Source organism: Mustelus asterias, chromosome 22, assembly GCF_964213995.1.
Source record: "Mustelus asterias chromosome 22, sMusAst1.hap1.1, whole genome shotgun sequence".
Taxonomy (NCBI): domain Eukaryota; kingdom Metazoa; phylum Chordata; class Chondrichthyes; order Carcharhiniformes; family Triakidae; genus Mustelus; species Mustelus asterias.
In genome coordinates, this window is record NC_135822.1 from 39,579,946 (window position 1) to 39,603,455 (window position 23,510).

At 42.1% G+C, this 23,510-nt stretch overlaps 1 protein-coding gene across 1 annotated transcript in view; it reads left to right on the forward strand.

Moving 5' to 3' along the window:
* usp48 (ubiquitin specific peptidase 48) overlaps positions 1–23,510 on the forward strand; it is a 142,347-nt gene that overhangs the window by 32,905 nt on the left and 85,932 nt on the right. Inside the window, exons 4-6 of the mRNA XM_078239187.1 lie at positions 1,248–1,375; positions 2,688–2,812; positions 19,317–19,425. Of these exons, the coding sequence (XP_078095313.1) occupies positions 1,248–1,375; positions 2,688–2,812; positions 19,317–19,425 (362 nt within the window). The remainder of the gene's footprint in view (positions 1–1,247; positions 1,376–2,687; positions 2,813–19,316; positions 19,426–23,510) is intronic.

Genomic DNA, 23,510 nt, shown 5'->3' on the forward strand with positions numbered 1-23,510 from the left:
AAATAAATCTATGTGTATTAAAATCCCCCATGAATATTGCTGTACCTTGGGGCGGAACGGTAGCACAATGGTTAACACTGCTGCTTTACAGCTCCAGGGACCTGGGTTCGATTCCCGGCTTGGGTCACTGCCTGTGTGGAGTTTGCACGTTCTCCTCGTGTCTGCGTGGGTTTCCTCCGGGTGCTCCGGTTTCCTCCCACAGTCCAAAGATGTGCGGGTTAGGTTGATTGGCCATGCTAAAATTGCCCTTAGTGTCCTGAGATGCGTAGTTTAGAGGGATTAGTGGGTAAATATGTAGGGATATAGGGGTAGGGCCTGGGTGGGATTGTGGTCAGTGCAGACTCGATGGGCCGAATGGCCTCTTTCTGTGCTGTAGGGTTTCTTGGATTTCTATGATTCATGACAAGCTCCCATTATCTCTTCTTTCATACTCTCCTACCATGTAGTTAGAATTAAGGGGCTTGTACACGATTCCCACAAGTGCCTTATCGTTTCTCATCTCAGCCAAGCTTCTTCTGCACCCCAATTTCCAGAAGAGAGGTCATCCCTACATTCCTGCCTTGCCCAGTAGATGAAGCAGCAGTTTTTGCTATTGTTGTGAGATGTTCTCGATAGCAATGAGAGTTTCTGTGGTATTTTCAAAAAAAATCTAGGATCCTTTATTTACTGCACTTGGAAGGTGAAGGCACTTTGTGTGGTGTTGTCTCTCTTCAGACGATGTGGACTTTCACTTTGTAGAAGAAATAGACTTAAATGCAGCACAATTGGGTTATAAAGGCAGGTTTGGAAAGAAGCCTGAATGATCATTAAATCAGATGATGCTGATATTAGAACCAAGAGCTTTAAAATGCCAGTAGGCAGCTTTGCTAAAAGGCTGAGTAGAGCTGAGCAGTTTACACAGCTGATTGGTAAACTACATAAAAGTACTGTGCAATGCTTAGTCTTGGCTCCGTTTCCGTATACCTGCAGTATATTATAGAGTTGAGACAAGACTAAAGTGTTCTTTATGGGTTGTTCAGTAAAATGGAATGTAGAGGCAGAATGATCAAAGGAAATGGTGCCAGTTCAACACAAATGCATTTTAGCAAGCAAAACTTAACCATTTACATTCACATTATTGCAAGAAGTGATGACTAAAGTGGATCATTTTGTGCTCTATTGGCAATGTGGCCTGAAGATGAGACATTCTAGAGAAAAACGAGATTAATTACAATAATCAGTTACTAACGTTGTGTTTTCTACCTTAGAATTCGAGCCACAGTCCATCTGTGAGCATCTTCAGTACTTGTTTGCTTTGCTGCAAAGTAGCAATCGACGATACATCGATCCTTCTGGTTTTGTAAAAGCACTGGGCCTGGATACAGGGCAACAGCAGGTAAATAGATGTGAATCCAAGAAACTAATTTGCCAAGAAATATGATGTGTGGATTAGGATTCCTATGACTTCCAACTTATAAATAAACACCATAGTTAAACTCGATCCAATTTAAACAATAGGAAATTCTTTGTTTTGCCAAGATTTTCTGTTGGCTCATGGTTGGGACTATAACTTCTAGAGTATTAAATACCAAGTCAGAGGATATTTAATGCTTGGAATATAGTTTTCTGATGGATGTTGTGCAAACATAAATTATAATTGGTGTAATAGTGGATTCATGTCCAGTCCAACACTGGTGGCTCAGTTAAAAAGAAGTAAGCTCTCAAATGCTGGAAAGTTGCAAATACACATGTAAAGGTTAGCGTCTACAAGATAATTAACAATTTGGGTAGATCTTTCAGCAAAACTGTTTTAAGATGAAAAGTTGCAAAGAAACCAGAGCGAGCGCCCAATAGAAGGCTGGAAATAGGAGCGGTGTTTGAAATCGCGAATATCTGTGACTAAGGAGAAAGCACGAAGGCAAAGGCAGCACATGATGTAGTCAATATCATGGAGGTGAGGGTGGAGGAAGATTTAAGGGAATGATTTTTCTGAGACCAGGGTCAGAAAGTGGAAATGTGGGCGGGCAGGTGAATATCTGGCAGGAGTTACAGTTAAAAAGTTGTCAGTCGCTCAGCTAACTCTAAATTAGTGAGCATTCTTATTCACCTTCCACAAAAGCAAAATACTGCGGATACCGGAAATCTGAAACAAAGATGCTGCAAATACTAAGCAGGTCATGCAGCATCTCTGGAGAGAGAAATATTTTATCTAAATGCCATGGCCTGCTGAAGTAGGATGAGAGTGTTTTTGGTGCTGTTAACTGCAGCTTTATAGATCATTTATAGTGCAAGATTTTCAGGAGCTGCATTAAAACTTTTAAGGCCTTTGTGGCAATCATTATTATAGCTAAAATGTTTAGTCCTATTTGGAAGGTATAGAATGCTAAAATAGAAGATAATATCACAGAATGCTTGCGTTTGAGGGGCTACTCTGCTTTTCATGGACACTTAGTCACATCTACAACTTGCAATTAAACATCCAATTGATCACAACTTTATTAGATTATTGTTAGAATTTTGAAGACAATATTAGTAATGGTATGATTCGCTTCACACTTGATGGAAATGTTGTTTTTAAAATTTCCCAATTTTATTACTTTTCTTGACCATTAGTTTATGTATTGTTTGATTAACCATATCCGGTCATGAGGAGGACTACTTTTATCTTGTTTGTTTAATGTTTTAATCACTTGCAATTGCATCCACAGGATGCTCAAGAATTCTCGAAGCTTTTTATGTCACTGCTGGAGGACACGCTATCAAAACAGAACAATCCCGATGTACAGAATATTATACAGCAGCAGTTCTGTGGACAGTATGCCTACGTCACAGTGTGAGTGTGCTGGAATCTATTGCTGAACTTTGCTTGGTGCTGCAGAACATCTCAAATATACGTCAGAGTGTAAAAAGTATTAGTAAAGAAATTGCAGCAGGAAAAAGAAGAGAAACTGAAGCTGGTAACCTTGTGTCCCTCTTTTCGTTGCTGGTCATGTTGGGGGTGTATGTTCTTTTGTGACTGGTGTGTTTGGCTGATCTGATCTATTTTAGTTGGGAATATGATTTTTAAGGTGCACAATATAAAGTGTATGTTGTTTCAACACTAAATGTCTCTTTCATATCCACCTTCTATAGAGTATCGACAAAAGTGCACCCAGTGATGCAGTAATGTAACATTTTAATTTGATTCAGAGGCTAACCATTACAAGGAGAAAATAAATCGGTATGCACAATTTTAAACATAGAATAGAGGATGTTTTGGGTTCCCTGTCATGCATCTAATTGGAATATTATTACTCAAACTGTAATGAGCTTTCATTTGATTATCTCATTTCAATATCCTATACCATTGTCGTGACAGTTAGACAGTGGTTCATTACCCGCGATTACATACTTCTCTGCTGGAACGCCTTCCTGTTTGTTCAGCAGTTGCTTCCTAGCTGTTAACTTTAGGATGTTTTTGTCCTGTGTCAAGAACTTCAGAAAGACCACATCACTACACTTTATTCCATGCATAATTCTTAAATTAGCCAAGCTTCCTTCGTTTTGGTAAAACATACAAATGCAGGAATATATACTCCAACATACCCATTTGCAGAACACAAAACAATGCATTATTGCAAACAATATATTTCAAACAATGGTGGTGAAACAAGCCAATGGCTTCCATACGACTAAACTGTGGCACTCACTCACTTGGGACAAAATGAATTACTGCCTAGAATAATCTAGTCCTGTCATCAGCAAATCTTGAGCGGATCAAAAAAATAACATTTGTAAAATTGGTGGGAACATTTAGGAAGTTCTGATGCAGCCCACACCTGATTGATTAATTTCTCCATTCCATCCACAGATGCTACGTAACATAAGAAATAGGAGAGGAATAGGTCAGATGGCCTCACGTGCCTTCTCCATTCAGTAGTTCATGGCTGATTTGACCTTGGACTCAACTATACATGGCCTATTCCTCAAAGCTATGGTTCAGAAATTGTCTATCTCAGCCTTGAGTATGTTCAAGGACTTAGCCTCCACAGCTTTCTGGTGTATAACATTCCAACGATTCACAGCCCTCTGAGCTAAGAAGCTCTTCTAATTTACATTTTAAATGAGGCACTCCTCATGCTGAAGCTGTGTCCCCCTACATCTAGATTCTCCCATGAGGGGAACATCCTAAGAATCTACCCTGTCAAGCCCCTTCAGAATCTTACATTTCAATAGGATCGCCTCTTGTTCTTCTAAAAATCCAATGAGTACAGATTCAACCTGATCAACCTTTTTATATAAGACAACCCTCTCATCCTAGGAATCAACCATCAATTTCGGGTCTTTATATTTTTTCCCTACTCTGACCTTATTTGCTGATGCACTCCTAATGTTGTATGTTCTATTCTGGTTATCATTACCCATATTACTACCCTGCACTATTGGCTTGTGCTTTCTCTTTCACTTTCTATATTTCTCCTCAGTTGCAGTCACTATCCCCACTCAACTATTTAATTTAAAGTCCTATCTACAGCTTTAGTGATTCTGTTCACCAGGCTACTGGTCCCAGCCTGCTTCAAATGAAGCTGCTGCCAGGCAGAGTTCTCTTTCATAGAACCATACAGTGCAGAGGAGTCCCTTCAGCACATCAAGTCCACACCGACAATCGAGAAACACCTGACCTCCCACTTAATCCCATTTACCAGCACTTGGCTCATACCTTTGAATGTTATGATGTGCCAGGTGCTCATCCAGGTACTTTTTAAAAGATGTGAGGTAATCCGCCTTCACTCACTGAATAAAAAAGATTTTCCTTACATCCCCGCTAAACCTCTTGAACCTATGTCCCCTCGTGACTGACCCTTCAACTAAACGGAACAGCTGCTCACTATCCACTCTGTCCATGCCCCTCAGTTTTTTTTGCCAGTCCTGACACCAGTGCCCTGTGAATTGAAACCCATTTCTCCCACAACATAACATCTTGAATATACAACTCCCAAATACTATGTATATTTGAGCGATGCATCTTATTTCTCGAGATAGGGTTCACTGTTTAAAAATAAGGGGTCGCTCATTTAAGACAGCGGTGAGGAGGATTTTTTTCTGGGCATCATGAATCTTTGGAAGTCTCAAAAGGCAGTGGAGGCAGAGCCTTCGAATGTTTCTAAGGCAGAGCTGAATAGATTCTTGATTAACAAAGGGGTGGTAGGAATGTAGGGTTGAGGTTGCAATCAGGATCCATGGTTTTATTCAATGTCAGAGCTGGTTTGAAGGGCTGAGTGGCCTACTCCACATGATTTGTATGTTTCACCTACAGGCATTGGGACAATAGTTTTCAGTGGTGTTCTAACTGTGGCTGTTGAAGAATTTTGGTAAAGCTTTTTGGGACCTTGTACGTGTATTATACTTTTCACCTGGTCAGTCGCACTAAATCCGAAGGTTATAGTTTCAAGCCCTACTCCAAAACATTAGCATATATTCCAGGGTGACACTTCAGTGTGATATTGAAGATATAACTTCATTGCCGAAAAGTATAAGATGTTGCATTTTGGGAGAAGGGATAAGGAGAAGTAATATGGATTTAATGGCAGTTACATGTATGTGGATCTGCAAAGGTGACAGAACACGGAGATCATTTAGTAAAGTATATGGGATCTTGGGGTGGCACAGTGGCTAGCACTGCTGCCTCACAGCACCAGGGCCCCAGGTTCCATTCCAGCCTTGGGTGTGGAGTTTTGGCATTCTCCCCGTGTCTGTGTGGGTTTCCTCCGGGTGCTCCAGGTTCCTCCCACAGTCCAAAGATGTGCGCTTTAGATTGGTTGGCCATGCTAAATTGGGGTCTTTAATGACTAAGTTAGTGTCCCAAGATGCGTCAGTTAGGGGGATTAGCAAGGCAAATACATGGGGTTACGGGATCGGGGCTGAGTGGGGTTGTTGTCGGTGCAGGCTCAATGGGCCGAATGGCCTCCTGCACTGTAGGGATTCTATGATTCTATTGTGCTTTATAAATAGGATTGTGTATAAAAGTAGGGAAAGTATGCTGGGCCATAAAAAAAAATGTGGTTAGGCCACAAGTAATAGTATTGCATCCAATTCTAGTCACTGCACTTCATAGCAATCATAGAAATTTATAGCACATTGTGTCTGCACTGGCTGACAAGTAGCCATCCACGTAATCTCACTTTCTGCTTTTTGGATATGCTACAGGGCTCCAGATATAAGTAGGTTTTACATGTTATCGGGGTTTTTGCCTCTGCCACTGTTTCAGGCAGTGTTCCAGATTTCCAACCTCTGTGAAAAATATTTCTCTTCAGTTCCCTTCTAATCCTCTTGCCTCTTATCCTAAATCTAAGTCCCAGGATATTCAAGGGTAATAGGGTCTTCCTATCCACCATCTAGGATTAGGAAGGGCGTGAGGGTACGAGAAAGGGTGCAGTGTAGATTTACCAGAATGATTCCAAGGATGAAGGTTTTTACCTAAGTTAGGGTTGTTCTCCTTTGAGTAAAGAAGGATGTGGTGAGGTTTGATTGAGATGTACGAATTTATGACAAGCTTACCTGTGATAGCTGAGGAAAAGCTGATCCCATTAGTTAATGGAACAAGGACTAGCCGACACAGATTTAGAGTTTTTGGACAAGAGATATGGATGAGGAATATTTATGTAGCAAGTGGTGTGGAGTTTGGCAGCTATGAGGATTATAGAAGTGGAGATGATTTAGATGGGCACAAACTTGCAGCACCACAGGGAGAGAGCAGAGAATGGGGCTGTTTGGATTGCTTTACAGAGAATCAATAGCTCCCTTCTGAGCTTCTGATCCTACGCTGCTTGGCAAAGGTGCTGTTGTTAAACTGAAGCTGGATTTGATTGTGCAGGAGTTTGTTGGATTCCTTGTCACTGTCCAGTGTTCTTCCAGTGTTTTCTTGACTACCACTACAAAACATCAAGGTAAAAGCAAATTACAGCGGATGCTGGAATCTGAAACAAAAAATGCTGGAAAATCTCAGCGTGTCTGACAGAATCTGTGGAGAGATAACAGCCAACGTTTTGAGTCTGGACCATCCAGACTTGAAACGATAGGTCTGCTTTTTCTCCATAAGATACTGTCAGACCTGTTGAGATTTTCCAGCATTTTCTGTTTTTTGTGACTAATAAACGCCAGGTTAACTGGTCACCTTGTGTTATGTCATTTGTTGGACCTTGCTTTATGCAAAATGTTTGTTGGCAAACATTTGTACGCAGCAAAAAGTAATGTATTAGTGCTGAGCATTTTGGAGCATCCCAATGAGCAAATAAGGACTTCTACCTGTTTGGCTTACAAGATCTAATTTGTAGAATATAACTGAATCATATCAGTATACAGTCAGCCTATTTTTAGGGATACCGAAGCCATCTTCAGGGATGCTTAGGCACAAAAGTAGTCTGTTCAACCTCTCGAGCCTTAGATCATCTGTACTCAAATTTCATTTAACCACCTTTGCTTCTTATCCCTAAAACCTTTACCTAACAAAATTTTATTTGTATTTTAATTTTGAATTGTTAATAGACCTAACCTCAACTAGGGAGTGTTCCAGCTTCCCAAAGCTCCTTGTATGAAGGGGTGCTCTCTGAAGGGAGGCTTAATTTCAGGGTTACGCCCTCTTGTCCGGACTCTGCGACCAGAGAAAATACATATTCTGTCAAATTCTTTTATCATATTGGGCATTTCATAGAGTCATAGAATCCCTACAGTGCAGAGCCTGCACCGACAACGACCCCACCCAGGCCCTCTCCCCGTAACTCCACGTATTTAGCCCGCTAATCTCCCTGATACTAAGGGGCAACTTAGCACGGCCAATCCACCTAACTTGCACATTTTTGGAGTGTGGGAGGAAACCGGACCACCTGGAAGAAACTCACACAGACATGGAGAACGTGCAAACTCCACACACTCACCTGAGGCTGGAATTGAACTCTGGTCCCTGGTGCTGTGAGGCAGCAGTGCTAACCACTGTGTCAGCATGCCACCCCTCTTTTACCTATAAATTAGCACGTCCCGTAATCTTCTGTATTCAAGGGAATACAAGTTGAGCCTGTACCATGCGCCTCTATCATCTAACCCTTCTAACTCCACTATCATTCTGGTGACTCTGCATTGCACTCACTCCGAAGCAAGATTGTCCTTCCTGAGGTGTGGTGCCCAAAGCTAACCACTCCCAAGTGCAGTCTAATCGGAGCTTTCAGTACTTTGTATCCAGTTCCTTTAAGTAAAAGACTAACATTCTATTAGCTTTTCATTTTTTTGTGCTTGTCTACTAGTTTTATGTTTCTGTATATGGACTGCCAAATTGCCCAGCTGCTCCACAGTTTCCAGTTTCTTACAACTGAGGAAATACTAATCTATCTTTCTGGGATCCAAAGTGAATGACCTCACACATCGCCACATAAACTCTATCTGCCACAGTTTTACCCACTCCCTTTAATCTATCAATGTCTCTTTACAACTTTCTGTTCCATCTGCCTTGCTTTACTATGCCATTAAGTTAATTAGACAGAATATCAGACAAAACAGCCATAAAAGGAGGTTATTCGGGGACAATGGGAGTCGTTATAAAAGTTTGCGTCCCAGATTCAAATCAGTCTTTATCCAAATCAGCCAGCAGAGCGGTTGGGCTGAACAAATATAGTAGCTGCCGTGGGATGCAGCATCTAAAGGAAAGTGTGATTCATTCAAGATGAATAAAGGTTGCGGTCAGAGTTGAAGGTGGTCTCCGAGATCATGCTTTGTCTCTCTAATGGGATATCCCACCCTCTATTCTGAGAGCATGACCTGGAGACCCCAGATTATGGCAGGAAGATTGATAGGCTGAAAGAGAATAGTTTAGTGCCACTAGTACAGAAATTGTGAAAATTTACAACCGGGACATTTTTTTATTTTGCAATATAAGGAGCAGTAGGTAATTGATCAAATCAATGTACACGTACATTCTCTTCAAATACAATTTGTTGGTTCACAGGCTGAGTCGCTTGCTTTGAATACCCAACCTCTAGCCCACCCTTGCAGCCACAGTATTTGAGTCTGGCCAAGTTAAGTTTCTGTGATCGCGAGGATGTTGATGGTTAGGGATCTGAAAATAGTAATGCCATTAAATGTCAAGAGCGGATGGTTAGATTCTCTATTGCAGATAGCCATTGCCCAGCCTTTCTGTGGTGTAAATGTTACTTCTCACTTTTTAGCCCAAGTCTTAATGTTTTCCAGGTCTTACTGCATGTAGCATAGGCAGCTTCATTACCTGAGGAGTTGCAATCATCAGTGAACATCCCCACTTCTAACCTTATGATGGAGGGAACATCATTGATGAAGCAGCTGAAGGTGGTTGGGCACAGGCCATGGCCCTGAGGAACTCTTGCAGCAATGTCCTTGGACTTGAATTGCTCTCCAACAACCAAACCACCTTCCGTTGTGCTAGATATAGGTCCAACCATTGAAGAGTTCCCCCCTGACTCGCATTGATCCCAGTTTTACCAGGGTTGCCCACTGCTATACTTAATCAAATGCTGCCTTAATGTCAAGGGCAGCCATTCTTACATTACCACTAAAATTCAGCCTTTGCATGTCCATGTTTGGACCAAGGCTGTAATGAGACCTGGAACCGAGTGAGCCTGGTGGAACCTAAACTTGGGCATTGATGAGCAGGATATTGGTAAGCGAGTGTCATTTGATAGTACTTCCAACTACACCTTCCTTCTCTTTACTGATGTTGGAAACTAAACTGGATAGTATTCAGTTGATTGGATTTGTCCTGTGTTTAGTAACCAGGACATACCTGGGTAGGTGCCAGTGTTGTAGTTGTAAAGCAATAGCTTGGCTAGAGACACGTTTAGTTCTGGATTACAGGTTTACACTTCAGCTGGGATGTTAGCAAAGCATTTGCTGTATCAAGTGTGCTCAATCATTGCTTGATATTACATGGAGTGAATTGAATTGAGTGAAAACTGACATTTGTGACAATGGGTCCTCAGGAGGAGGCTAAGATGGATCATCCACTTGACACTTCTAGCTGAAGATGGTTGCAAATATTTCAGTCTTAACTTTTGAACTGATATGCTGGACTTGAGGCTTACATAGTATATGAAGGATCCTATATCCCTTGCACAAGGGATATAGGATTAAGGAGCAAGAGTAGGCCTTTTGGCCTGCTGCACCATTCAGTTAGATCATGGCTGATCTGATTGTGGTCTCAACCCCACTTTCTTGTCTGTGCCTCATAAGCTTTGGCTCTCTTGACTGTCAAAAATATGTCCAACTCAGTCTTGAATAAATTCAATGACCCAGCCTCTTGCTTTCTTGCAAAAAGAGTGCCACAGACTAGTGACCCTCAGAAAATTTCTCCTCTTCTCCATCTTAAAAGGGAGACCTCTTATTCCTAAGTGGTAGTCTAGTCTCCCTCATAAGAGCAATCATCTTCCTGATATCTACCGTATCAATTCCCCTCAGGATCTTATATTTTTCAGTAAAATTCTCTCATTCTTCTAAACTCCAATTGGTTCGAGGCCCAACCTGTTCAATATGCTGTCATAAGACCAGCCCTTCAATCCCAGGAATGAGTCCTGTGAACTGCTAATGCAATTTATATCTTTTTTCAAATTGGAACAAAGCTGTGAGCAGTACTCCATATGTGGGCTCATTGTGCTGGTCTTGGTCACAATGGATAGATTATTCAGTATGAAACCAGGACACTGGACTGTGTCCACTTTTACTAATACTATCATGGGTACAGCGATGACAGCTTGGTGAGGATGCAATCAAGTACGTTTTTCCCTTTTTGGTTCTCTGCCACAAGCAGGGTCTGACAACCATGTCCTTTAGCAATGGTTCTCCAGAGCCGCAAAAGGTGACGGGCTTTGAAGTCATCATTGCGAATATATTCTGTGCTACCTACTTGCTTTTCCTGTATAAATGGAGCTGTATTAATTCATCTGTCCAAAGATATGCGAGTTAGTTGGATTGGCAATGCTAAATGGCCCCTTGGTGTCAGGGGGACGAGCTCGGGTAAATGCATAGGGTTATGGGGATAGGGCCTGGGTGGGATTGTTGTCAGTGCAGACTTGATGGGCTGAATGGCCTCTTTCTGCACTGTCGGGATTCTATGATCTCATGTAGGTGGCAATCAGCTGCAGTTTTCTTTGCCATATTTAGCCTGAAGCCATGACGTTCCAATGGCTTTGGAGTTGATATTAGGGATTCCCAGGCCGCTCCCTGCACACTGCTGTGCCATAACCTTTGATGGGGCTGAACTACCAGTGGGACAGGACTTACTGAGGGATGGGATGGAGTAGAAACCAATTCTCTCAGAACCATACCTGTCGGGCTATTGCTTGACTAGCCTGCAGGACAGCTGTCCCAATTTTGTTTGAGTGGAGGAGTTTGCAAGATGGACTGAGCAGTGTTTATCTTTGTGTCCAAATTCAATGCCCAGGTCGATGTCAGATGGTCAGTTTGATAGTACATGTTTATAGAGTGGCTTCAGACAAATATGGCAAAGAAACCTGCAGCTGATTGCCACTTATGTAAGATCATAGAATCCCTACAGTGCAGAAGGAGGCCATTTGGCCCATCGAGTCTGCACCAAGCTTAATCCCACCTAGGCCCTATCCCTCATTTCAGAGGACATTTAAGAGCTGTGGGTGTGGAGTCACTTACAGGCCATATCCTGTAAGCACAGTAGATTTCCTTCTCTAAAGGACATTTGTGAAGCAGATGTGTTTTTCCAGCAATCTGATAGTTTCACAGTTAGTTACTAAAACTCGCTTTTTAATTCCAATTTTATTTAAGTAGAAGTTAAAACTCCTCAGCTGCCGTATTGCTGTTTGAACTAAGAAAATTACAGCACAGGAACAGGCCCTTCGGCCCTCCGAGCCTGCGCCGACCATGCTGCCCATGTGAACTAAAATCCCCTACTCTTCCGGGGACCATATCCCTCTATTCCCATCCTTTTCTTGTATTTGTCCAGACACCCCTTAAAAGTCCCTATCGTATCTGCTTCCAGTACCTCCCCCGGCAGCGAGTTCCAGGCACCCACCACCCTCTGTAAAAACAAAAGTGTACCTTGTACATCTCCTTGCCCCTCGCACCTTAAACCTATGCCTCCTAGTAATTGACTCTTCCACCCTGGGAAAAAGCTTCTCTCTATCCACGCTCCTCATAATGGATGCCTAGCATAACCACAATGCAATTGTAACCTGTTATGGCAGCAATTAATTCAGTTATGGCAGCTAATTCAATTGATTAAAAAATATCTGGAATTGAAAGCTAGTCTCAGTAATGGTGGCCATGAAACTATCACAGATTGTCGTGAAAACCCCTTTGGTTCATTCATGTCCTTTAGGGAAGGGAATCTGCCGTCATTACCCAATCTGGCCTACATGCAACTCCTACATGCATTATCCAATCTGGCCCACAGCAATGTGGTTGACTTTACCTCTCTGAAATAGCCTAGCAAGCCACTCAGTTCAAGGGCAGTTAAAGATGGGCAACAAATGCTGGCCCACATCCCATGAAAATAATAAATTTTTAAAAAGATACAGAACTGGCATTATCAACTAGGGTAAATGTCATGGGGGATCTATATTACTTCATCTAAACCTGTGTTGCTTCCCATCACAATTGTGCAATTCATTCTGTTGATGAGGTGTCTATTGTTATAAAGCTCGTCCTTCTGACTCGATGAACAATGTCAAGCATGCAAATCAAAGCAACAATTTACTAAGGAGTCAGCCTTGACAGAACGATTCTCATTTTTGAGTCAGTGAGTCATGAGTTCCATCCACATTCGAGAGATTTCCACAAGCAATCTATACTGATAGTTCAGTACATCACTGAGGGAGCACTATACTGTCGGAGGTGCTGTCTTTACCTTGGATGTTAAACTCAGACCACGTCAGCTTTCTGAAATGGGTATACAGTAAACTTCATGTTATCCGGCACTATCATGTTCTAGTAACCGGAAGTTCTGACAGGACATTTTTTGTTTTCTTGAAAAACTGGTCTATAAAGAGTCAAATGGCAGTTTCCAACCCCCATTGTCGAGGTTGCTCTTCAGTTGTGTGGTCAACTTGGTTTTCAGTGAGGTTACCCAAAGGTCAGAAGTAGCAGTCGGAGCTACTGTGAGTGAAACTGCCGCAGCTCTAAAGCCAGTCTGAAGGACGTGGTGTCAGCTCAGTCTTTCAATTGTTGTAGTTTTACTTTGATGCCCTGCCCGCCCCCCCCCCCCCCCCGGTCACTGTCTGCGTGGAGTTTGCACATTCTCCTTGTGTCTGCGTGGGTTTCCTCCGGGTGCTCCGATTTCCTCCCACAGTCCAAAGATGTGCGGGTTAGGTTGATTGGCCATGCTAAATTGACCCTAGTGTCAGGGGGTTTAGCAGGATAAATGTGTGGGGTTACGGGAATAGGGCCTGGGTGGGATTGTGGTTGGTGCAGACTCGATGAGCCGAATGGCCTCCTTCTGCACTGTAGGGATTCTATGAAGTGAGGGAGTTTTCTGGTTTCTGAGCCAGTGTTTATCCCCAATCAACATCACTAAGGCAGGCTGGTCATTCATCTTGATGCTGCTTTATGGAAGTTTTCTGAATGCAAATTTGTTGTTGTTTCTCTAAACTACAACATTGATTACGCTTCAGAAATGTTTCATTGGCTGTGATCTGCCTTGGGGTGCCCTAAAGTCGTGAAAGGTGGTATATAAATGCAAGTTACTTATTTTTCTTGAATGTTTTGCCTGGAAATCTCATTTTTATTAGTTGCCTCTCATTGTAATAAATTTTTATCCAGGTTTCATACTATTTTGTAATTTTCTTGTAGGTGCACAGGGGCAGCCGGCTAACTGTAATCCCAAAGATTTTTCCATTGGGACTATAATGCTGAATTTTCATGATGGCTTCCTCCCATCACCACTGAGATCGGGAGACTTGTGTGTGAATAGTTATTGTGTTCGTAGTCTCATAATCAGAGCGCTTTCAATTACAATGAAATGTTTACACTTGTTAAATGGCTTATGTACTGTAATCATTGGTATTTTGTGAAGCTTATTTAGTCAGGTGCTGAATAAATCCTTTATCTTGTGAAGAAATGCATCAGGTTTATTTAGACTGATCTGGATTCAGTCATTCAAGCCATACATAAACATACATTGGGATGATGATCTTGAATTTGTGTGTGGCTGATTCCTTTAGGTGCATGAACCTTTTAAATGTGGTTGTGCAGCAACTTAATAGGAGTGGTTTGTGCATGGCCTATGCGAGGGCATTCAGGCTCTGCATGATCACACAGCTTAGAGAGACCATTGGCAATAACCTAAACTAAAAGATGCACTGTGATTATAATTCAGGTATAATCCAAACACTGCTAATTCAGAGCCATTGTGAAAAGCCAGTTGCCATGAGCAGACATGTATCTTCTATGAACTGAAACTTGCATTCTGATAAGCACTGTGAATGGATCCGTTGCTGTTTTTATCGCAGGCTTAAGCAGTAGCCATCACTGGGCCTGCTCCCCAAGCTCTTCTGTACAAGCTGCAGTGCTTCCCAACAGCTGAATTCTTAAGATTAAGCCTTTCTTCACAGTTAGGCAATCAGCAAAGCTGTTATTTCAAGTTCGATAAGTTATGAATTCATGCAGCCTATTAATTTTCTGCCCTGGAAACCTGGCTGAGAGCAGAAACTGGTTAACACTTAAAATAAGTCCAAGCAACCTTACTGATTTTAGGTTCTGATTGCAGGAACTGATGTATCCTTCCCCATCCTGCTCCTCTTCGTTACCTCCTCCCCCCAACAACAGACTGTTAATTTCCTCTCAAAACCATTGACAAAACCCCGGACATTCTCTCTTCCACCTTCTTCCTTCAGGAAAAAGACAAAAGTCTGAGGTCACGTACCAACCGACTCAAGAACAGCTTCTTCCCTGCTGCTGTCAGACTTTTGAATGGACCTACCTTGCATTAAGTTGCTCTTTTGCTACACCCTAGCTATGACTGTAATACTACATTCTGCACTCTCTCGTTTCCTTCTCTATGAACGGTATGTTTTGTCTGTATAGCACGTAAGAAACAATACTTTTCACTACTATGTTAATACATGTGACAATAATAAATCAAATCAAAAACTAAGACTAGATCAACTGTCTGTAATATCAGCCCACAAAGAAACTCATTTTCACAATGCAATTCCTGATTCCAGTTTTAGAATACATTGGTCTACCGAGGCAAGTTGGAGCTCTGCTTCTCGCTGTGATAAAGAATTTCATTTGAGCAATTTTTAATCTATCCTCTAGTAATTTATAAGGCATTAACTTCAGACTAAATGGACTTTTACATAAGAGCAATGAAAATCCTGTAATTAAAAATAGGAGCTGCTGAATAAAAGTTATTTTTTTTTAAAAAACCTTTCCCAATCCCCAGGACATCCCAAAGCATTTTACAGCTAATGAAGTATATGTAGTCAATGATCTAGGAAATGTGACAGCCAATTTTCATTTGACAAGTTCTCAGAGCCTGTAATGTCCTAACTATGTTAGAGGTTGTAAATTTTACACAAAAGGAAAAAAGATGTGGTTTGCACACGTAGATTCAAAATAGCAACGGGGTTTATTGAAGGAGCTGTTGCCTGTACAGAGTACAAAATGGTGGCACAGCGGTTATCACTGCTGCCTCACATCGCCAGAAACCTGGGTTCAATTCCAGCCTTGGTTGACTGTCTTTGATTTTGGTTTGATTTATTATTGTCACATGCATTAGTATACAGTGAAAAGTATTGTTTCTTGTGCACTATACACACTGTCTGTGTGGAGTTTGCAAATTCTCCCCGTGTCTGCATATATGTCCTCCGGGTGCATTGGTTTCCTTCTACAGTCCAAAGGTGTGCAGGTTAGGTGGATTGGCCATGCTAAATTGTCCCTTAGTGTGCAAAATTGCGTGGCTTAGGTGGATTAGCAGTGGTAAATGCACAGTTACAGGAATAGGGTGAGGGGTGTGGGCCTGGGTAAGATGCTCTTTCAGAGAGGGTGCAGACTCAATGGGCTGAATGGGCTCCTTCTCCACTGTAGGGATTCTGTGATAAACAGTAGCGCCAATGACATCAGCATCAAATCATATGATCAGCTCTTAAAGCAATCATGGAACCACTTAAATATATAATAGAAACCATGATTTGTATTTGTGATGCTGATTGAGGGATAAATATCAGTCAAGCTGTCAGGCTTAACTCCACTGTGCTGCTTCTAAATAGTGCCCTGGGGTCCACCTGAGAGGGCAGATGGGGCCTTGATTTAATGTCTCATCTGAAAAATGGCCCCTCTGGTAGTGGAGCACTTCACTAAACTGGAGTGTTGGCTTTGATTTTTGTGCCCAAGCTCTGTCAGCTTGCACCTGTGGAGAGAGAAGCAATATTTCAGGTCAAATAAATTTTGTCAGAACTGGACAAAATTTCTGCGACTGGATCCTGAACTTCCTAATTCTCAGACCACAATCAGTAAGGATAGGCAATAACACCTCCCTCAACAATCATCCTCTACACCGGTGCCCCACAAGGCGTGTTCTCAGCCCCTTACTATACTCCTTATACACCTATGACTGTGCGGCCGGCCAAATTCCCCTCCAACTTGATTTTCAAGTTTGCTGACGACACCACTGCAGCGGGTCGGATCTCCAACAATGATGAGACAGAGAATCTGGTGAACTGGTGTGGCAACAATAATCTCTCCCTCAATGTCAACAAAACGAAGGAGATTGTCATCGACTTCAGGAAGCGCAAAGGAGAACATGCCCCTGCCTACATCAACAGGGACGACGTAGAAAGGGTTGAGGGCTTCAAGTTTTTAGGTGTCCAGATCACCAACAACCTGTCCTGGTCTCCCCATGCCGACACTATAGTTAAGAAAGCCCACCAACGCCTCTACTTTCTCAGAAGACTAAGGAAATTTGGCATGTCAGCTACGACTCTCACCACCTTTTACAGATGCACCATAGAAAGCATTCTTTCTGGTTGTATCACAGCTTGGTATGGTTCCTGCTCTGCCCAAGACCGCAAGGAATTACAAAAGGTCGTGCATGTAGCCCAGTCCATCACGCAAACCAGCCTCCCATCCACTGACTCGGTCTACACTTCCTGCTGCCTCGGCAAAGCAGCCAGCATAATTAAGGACCTCATGCACCCCGGACATTCTCTCTTCCACCTCCTTCCTTCGGGAAAAAGATACAAAAGTCTGAGGTCACGTACCAACCGACTCAAGAACAACTACTTCCCTGCTGCTGTCAGACTTTTGAATGGACCTACCTTGCACTAAGTTGATCTTTCTCTACACCCTAGCTATGACTGTAACACCACATTCTGCACTCTCTGGTTTCTTTCTCTATGTACGGTATGTTTTGTCTGTATAGCGCACAGAAACAATACTTTTCACTATGTTAATACGTGACAATAATAAATCAAATCAAATGTTAAGAGGTGACATTGATTTTAAACAAGTGTGAAGGCAGAGAAAGGTGGGAGGGCGGTGGGAAGAGGGAGAGAACAAAAGGGAAGATCTTTGAAGGTAGAATCGGGGGGATGAAATGACAAAAGGGATAATTTTGTTTGACTCAAACTGTTGGAAAAATCTCAACCAACATCGGTTAACTGATTATCACCAAAACTCATGATAAACCAAACTAGATTTGAGACTGTTTTCATAAAAATATTGATCCTTTGATGCTTGGCTTTCCCTCTGATACCCAGTATTGGATGAGCAGAAATTTCCTCCAGTTAAGTGTTGGATCAACCAAGTCATTGAGCTGAATTTTTGTCTTTGGTTCGGGAAACAAGAGTCGAGCATTTCCCAGCATTGCAATCCTGACTTCGGAAAGCCAGCAGTTCACCAGAATTTTGGTCTTTGAGAGTAGGGTGTGGGATGACGTCGGGATCGTTGCCAATGGAGAAGGGCTGGTGCCGAGGCCATTAGAGGGCCCCACCCTCTGTCGCCGGCAACTGCATCAACAAAGCAGACTGAACACCTATCCAGATATCTGTTTGGCAAAATGACCTCATTATGAATTGCTGCCTGAGCTCCAAGACACTAATGGATTTGGGTTTGATGGGGCTTGTCTACACAGCTGTGAAGGGGACTGCTAGCTTTGACATTTTATGCGCTTGTAATAAGTTTATCTCTCGCTGAAGTGGGTGTACTCAGATTTGGGAGGAAAATCAGGCCCGTTGTTTATCGGCAACGCCACAATCTCTGTTCCCTCGCCTCCAATTCACTCATGAAGAGTCATATTGGACTCAACTCTCTCTCTGTCTCCACAGGTGCTGCCTGACCCTGCTGAGCTTTTCCAGCACTTCCTGTTTTTATTTCAGGTCTGCATTCGCAGTGTTTTGCTTTGAATTTGGCCGTTGTCGAGTTGAACCAGACTGTCTGTAACTGCTATCCCTTTTGAACCTGAGCTGAGTTTCAAACTCCAGATCCTCTCCGTCGCCAAGACTGACTATTTTGCCGTAATTATTGTCCATCTCTGCTTCTGCCTGAGTCCTTCTGCAGCTGAAACATCATCCTTCCCATTACACATCCTACTCCCTTCGCCCTCAGCTGTTCAGATCCTAAACATTGAAACTCATTCCCCTAAATCCCTCCATCCTATTTAAAGTGCTCCTCAAAAGCCACATTGTTGGCCGTCTGTCCCAGTGACTTCCTCCCACTTTGGCCCAGTGTCAGTTTTTGTCTATTATGCCCCTGTGAAGTCCTCAGGTCTTACCACGTTAAAAGTGCTTTATAAATGCAAGTTTTATTTTGCTGAATGTATTTCAGTGCTTTTCGGTTTTCTGTCCAATACCTTTCAGATAAGATTGTCACTGGTCACTGTCAAGTCACTAGATCTTGAATCTGTCTACCTTTATGCAAAGTGATGAAAATGACCTGTACATGTAATTATGATGCTGTTGTATATATTATGCACCCGGATTGACAGCTTCTCAATAATTGTGCAAACCAATTAAACATAGATTCTTGTTGACATTAAGGACATTAAAATTAAATAAAACAATGAAACCTGACTTTCTATCTAATTTTTTGCTAATTTGTGACAAAGCAGAATTAGTGAAAAAGTAATTGTTAGCAATTCTGTGATGGGAAGAGGCATTTGACCAAATGTTCAGCTATTTGAAATGAATAAAGTTCTTGGATGATCCAGATGGGACTCTGGTGGCTGTTTGATTTAACATCTTGTATCCCAAGTGCACCTAATATAGAAGACGAGTTCCACTTGTTGAACAATGATTTATACAATGCTGTTATATTTTCGAAACAGATTTTTGTTTAGTCTCCACTAAATTAGGAATATCTCTCTTTAATTTCAGGTGTAATCAATGCGGGCGGGAGTCTAAGCTGTTATCCCGGTTTTATGAGCTGGAGTTAAATATCCAAGGACACAAGCAACTGACAGATTGCATTGATGAATTTCTGAAGGTACCTTGGCATTTAGTAATAGGGATACAAGGCCCTGTGACTCGTACTCAATGGGAATATTTTTTCACCCACAATACTGACCCACATAATACAGAAATAATTCGTGGGCCCTGCTGAATTTCACACATTTCACAGCTTTTTCCCCCCCAATCAAAAGTGGTATCATTTTTTCATTTACCCTGGAGCAGACAGGTGGGAGGTTATTGAAGGGAGCTATAATAACACTAACTGATATTGTAAAGCAGGGAGTTAAGAGTATATTACAAGGGAATGCACTAATCCTGGAGCATTTTGATCTTGGACAAACCCAATTTGTAGATGGAGCTTAGAAACCAAGTTCATGGAATGCGCTTGAGATAGTTTTATAGAACAGTTCAAGGAACCATCTAGAGGACAGGCTATTTAAGGCCTAGTATCGCATAACGTGACTGTTAATTAGTGAAATTTTAATAAAGGATTTTTTAAGGAAGGGTGATTATGATATAATTAATAGATTATGAAGTTTGAGAGTAATGTAGTTAAGTCTGAAATTGATCAAAACCAATTCCAGAGGTATGAGGGGCATGTTAGCTGCAGTAGGTTGAGAAATTGGGTAAAAATATATGACCGTAGGCAAGAAATGGAAAGGATTTAAATAAATAATTCACAGTTCTTGGCAAACATAGATTCCCTTGAGGAATAAAAGCAACTAGAAAATGAAAAGTTCAGGATAATAGATTAAAAGAACAGACTTACAATGGAGAAAGAAGTAGTGGGGGTTAGGAGGATTTTAAAAACCAGTGAAGGAAAACCATTCAAAAGGGAATTAGACTGTTATCTGAAAAGGCAGAATAACAGGGTCACGGGGAGAAGCCAAAAAAAAGCACTAGATGCTCACTTGGAGAGCTAGTGCAGACACAATGGGCCAATTGTGATTCTGAGACCACACCTGGAGCGTTGTGTGCAGTTTTGGCCGTTTTATTTAAGGACTGATGTTGCCTTAGAAGTAGTGCAATGAAAGTTCACTAAATTGATTCCTGGGCTGGAAGGGCTGTTTAGGAGAAGAGATTGAATAGAATGAACCCATGTCCTCTGTGATTGAAAAGAATGAGAGGTGATCTAATTGAAATGTATAGAATTCTTAGAGGGCTTAAAAGGGTAGATGCTAAGAGGCTCGCTATTCTGGTTCAGTAGACCAGAAACTGCAGGTTGTAGTCTCAGACTAAAGATCGGTTATTTAGGATTGAGTTGAGGAGAAATTTCTTCACCTTAGTGTTGTGAATTGTTGGGAATTCTCTACCCCCAGAGAGTCATAGGTGCTGTTGTGTCTATTCCCTTGATAGATATCCGGGCACTAAAGGAATAGTGGGATTTGAGGGGGTGGGCTGTCAGCTGGAGTCGAAATAGGAAGTTCAGCCATGATCTTATTAAATGGAGGAGCAGCTGTAAGGTGGCATAGTTCTTTGCTCTCGTTACATTAATCTTCATATAAGCTTAACTTGTGCATATGTTGCTCATGGAAATTCTTTCATCTTGTATCAAACATTATCAGAAATGGTTTGAAACACAGCTTGCATTATGGATTTAATACCTCATTTAGGATTAGAAATCACAGCAAATTCTGATTCAGGATGGTGAGGTATTGTGTATATTTATATTTGCACATGGATGAGCAGACTTCATGATCATGAACATATTTCGCAAGTAAATATGCTTTGTATTTTCTAATTCCAAAAAACTTTAGTCAGGTCTGTGGCAGTGGCGAGGGGAGCAGAAGAAATGTTTGCCAAAGTGCAATTGGTAAATGGCAATAATCTTCTGATGTGCAAGATATAGGACCGAGTCCAGGCCCCTGTTTGGTGATCAATGCACGCTTGATATCTAAGCAGCTTTAGGATGGATACAAAGAACAGTACAGCACAGGAAACAGGCCCTTCGGCCCTCCAAACCTATGCCTGATACCTCCCATTCATTTTGGCTTTTTTGCCAGTGCAACTGCTACTGTAAATTGGGGCAACAATGAAAAAAGCTCTTCCAAGAATGCATATATGAAAGGAATTAATGAAATCTACAACATTCCTCGCCCCTAAATTTGTTCCCTTTACCTTGAGAAATTTTGAGCAATTTATAGTTGCTTTTTGTTTTCAATTTGCATAAATGGATACATGGGGCAAGTCTGACCCCCTCCTTGGCTTCAATAGTATGGAGAGTGGCATTCCTTTGGATATAGTTGTGGATTTCCAGAAAGTTTCTGGAAAAGTTCCCTGCCAAAGAATTCAAAATTTCAAATTCAAAAAAAACTGTGCCAAAGGATAGGAAGAAAAGAACTGGTTAGAAATGGGCTTATAAATAATTGTACCCATGAAGAAATCTCTGGCTTCGACTGCCCCAATGTACTCTTGGCAAACATCCCATTCTGCACTCTGTGTAACCTTCAGCTAATTCAAAATTCTGCTGGTCCCATTCTACCTATCATTCTACGCCACTGACTTGTGTTGACCCCCAATTCCCCCATGCCTCATTTAAATTCAAAATTTTCATCATCTATTTAAATTCCTTTTGGTCACCTCCTCCAATCCAAACCCCCCCACCAAACTGTATCCCCCCCCCTCCCTCCCCCCTCCCTCTTCTGCCCCACACCCCCCCTCACATTTTACATTCCCTGGATTTGCCATCCATCTGTGACTGCTGCATTGTCTCCCTGAATCTCAGTTGATGCTCCAGTGGGACATATCTTTCAGATATCTTCCCCCAAGAAGCCTAGAAATAGGAACAGGAGAAGGCCATTCAGCCCTTCGAGCCTGCTCTGCCATTAATTATGATCATGGCTGATCATCCAACTCAATAACCTGATCCAGCCTTCCTCCCATATCCTTTAATTCGTCCCAATTGCAGTATCTAACTGCTTCTTGAAAACATAAAATGTTTTGGCTTCAACTACTTTCTGTGCCAGCGAATTCCACACACTCTGGGTGAAGTAAATTCTCATCTCTGCCCTAAGCAGCCTGTATCCTCAGAACATGACTTCTGGTTCCAGTGAGGAACTGGAGGAGTCACTTGACACCACCTCGGAGAGAGGGTGGTCACCATCGGGAACACCCTTCTTGCATCTACCCTGTCTAGTCCTGTCAGAATTTTCTAGTGTTTCTATGAGATCCCCACCTCATTCTTCTAAACTCCAGTGAATTCGCTCCTAACCAACTCAGTCGCTCCTCAATCCTGCCATCCCAGGAAAATGCCCTTGTTGCATAATGCAAGGTGCATTCAGCTGCTTTTCAAGCCTGGAAGTTTATTCAAAGAACAAAGAAAATTACAGCACAGGAACAGGCCCTTCGGCCCTCCAAGCTTCCACCAACCATGATGCCCAACTGAACTAGAACCCCCTACCCTTCCGGAAAGAAAAACATGTTGAGGTCCCACAGAGATCCTTGTAGAATCGACTTGATCAGTATTTTGTTGAAGGGTGATCCATTCAATACATTCTGCCTCACGCTTCAACCATAGTAAATAATCTGTTCACAGCAGCCAGGTTCTGTGGTATTGTGGAAAGTGTTTGCTATTGTATTTCTTTAGAATGGAAAGCCTGCTTCTTTCAAAAAATTGAAGCATAGAAAATCTCCCAAAAACAGAATACTGCAAATGCTGGAAATCCGAAATCGAAGCAAGAATGCTCAGCAGGTCAGGCAACATCTGTAGAGAGAGAAACAAAGTTAACATCTAAGGTTTGATGACCTTTTCAGAACTTGGAAAAGTTGGAAATGTTCAATAGCCATCAGCAGTAGAAGAATTGTCTGCAACCACAGCTTGTAACCTCAAGGCCGGACATATACTCCACTCCACCATAACCAGCAAGCTCGGGGATCAATCTGCTTTCAATGAGGAGTGCAGGAGGGCATGCTGGGAGCAGTACTGGGCATACCTGTCAACCTGATGAAGCTAGAGCACGGAACATGTTTGCCAAACGAGCAGCATGTGATAGAGCTCTGTGATCTGAGCTCTGCAATCCCGCCACATCCAGTTGTGAAAGGTGTTGGAAAATTAAACAACTAACTGGAGGAGGAGGCTTCTCATATATCCCCCTCCTCAATGATGCGGTGCCCAGCACA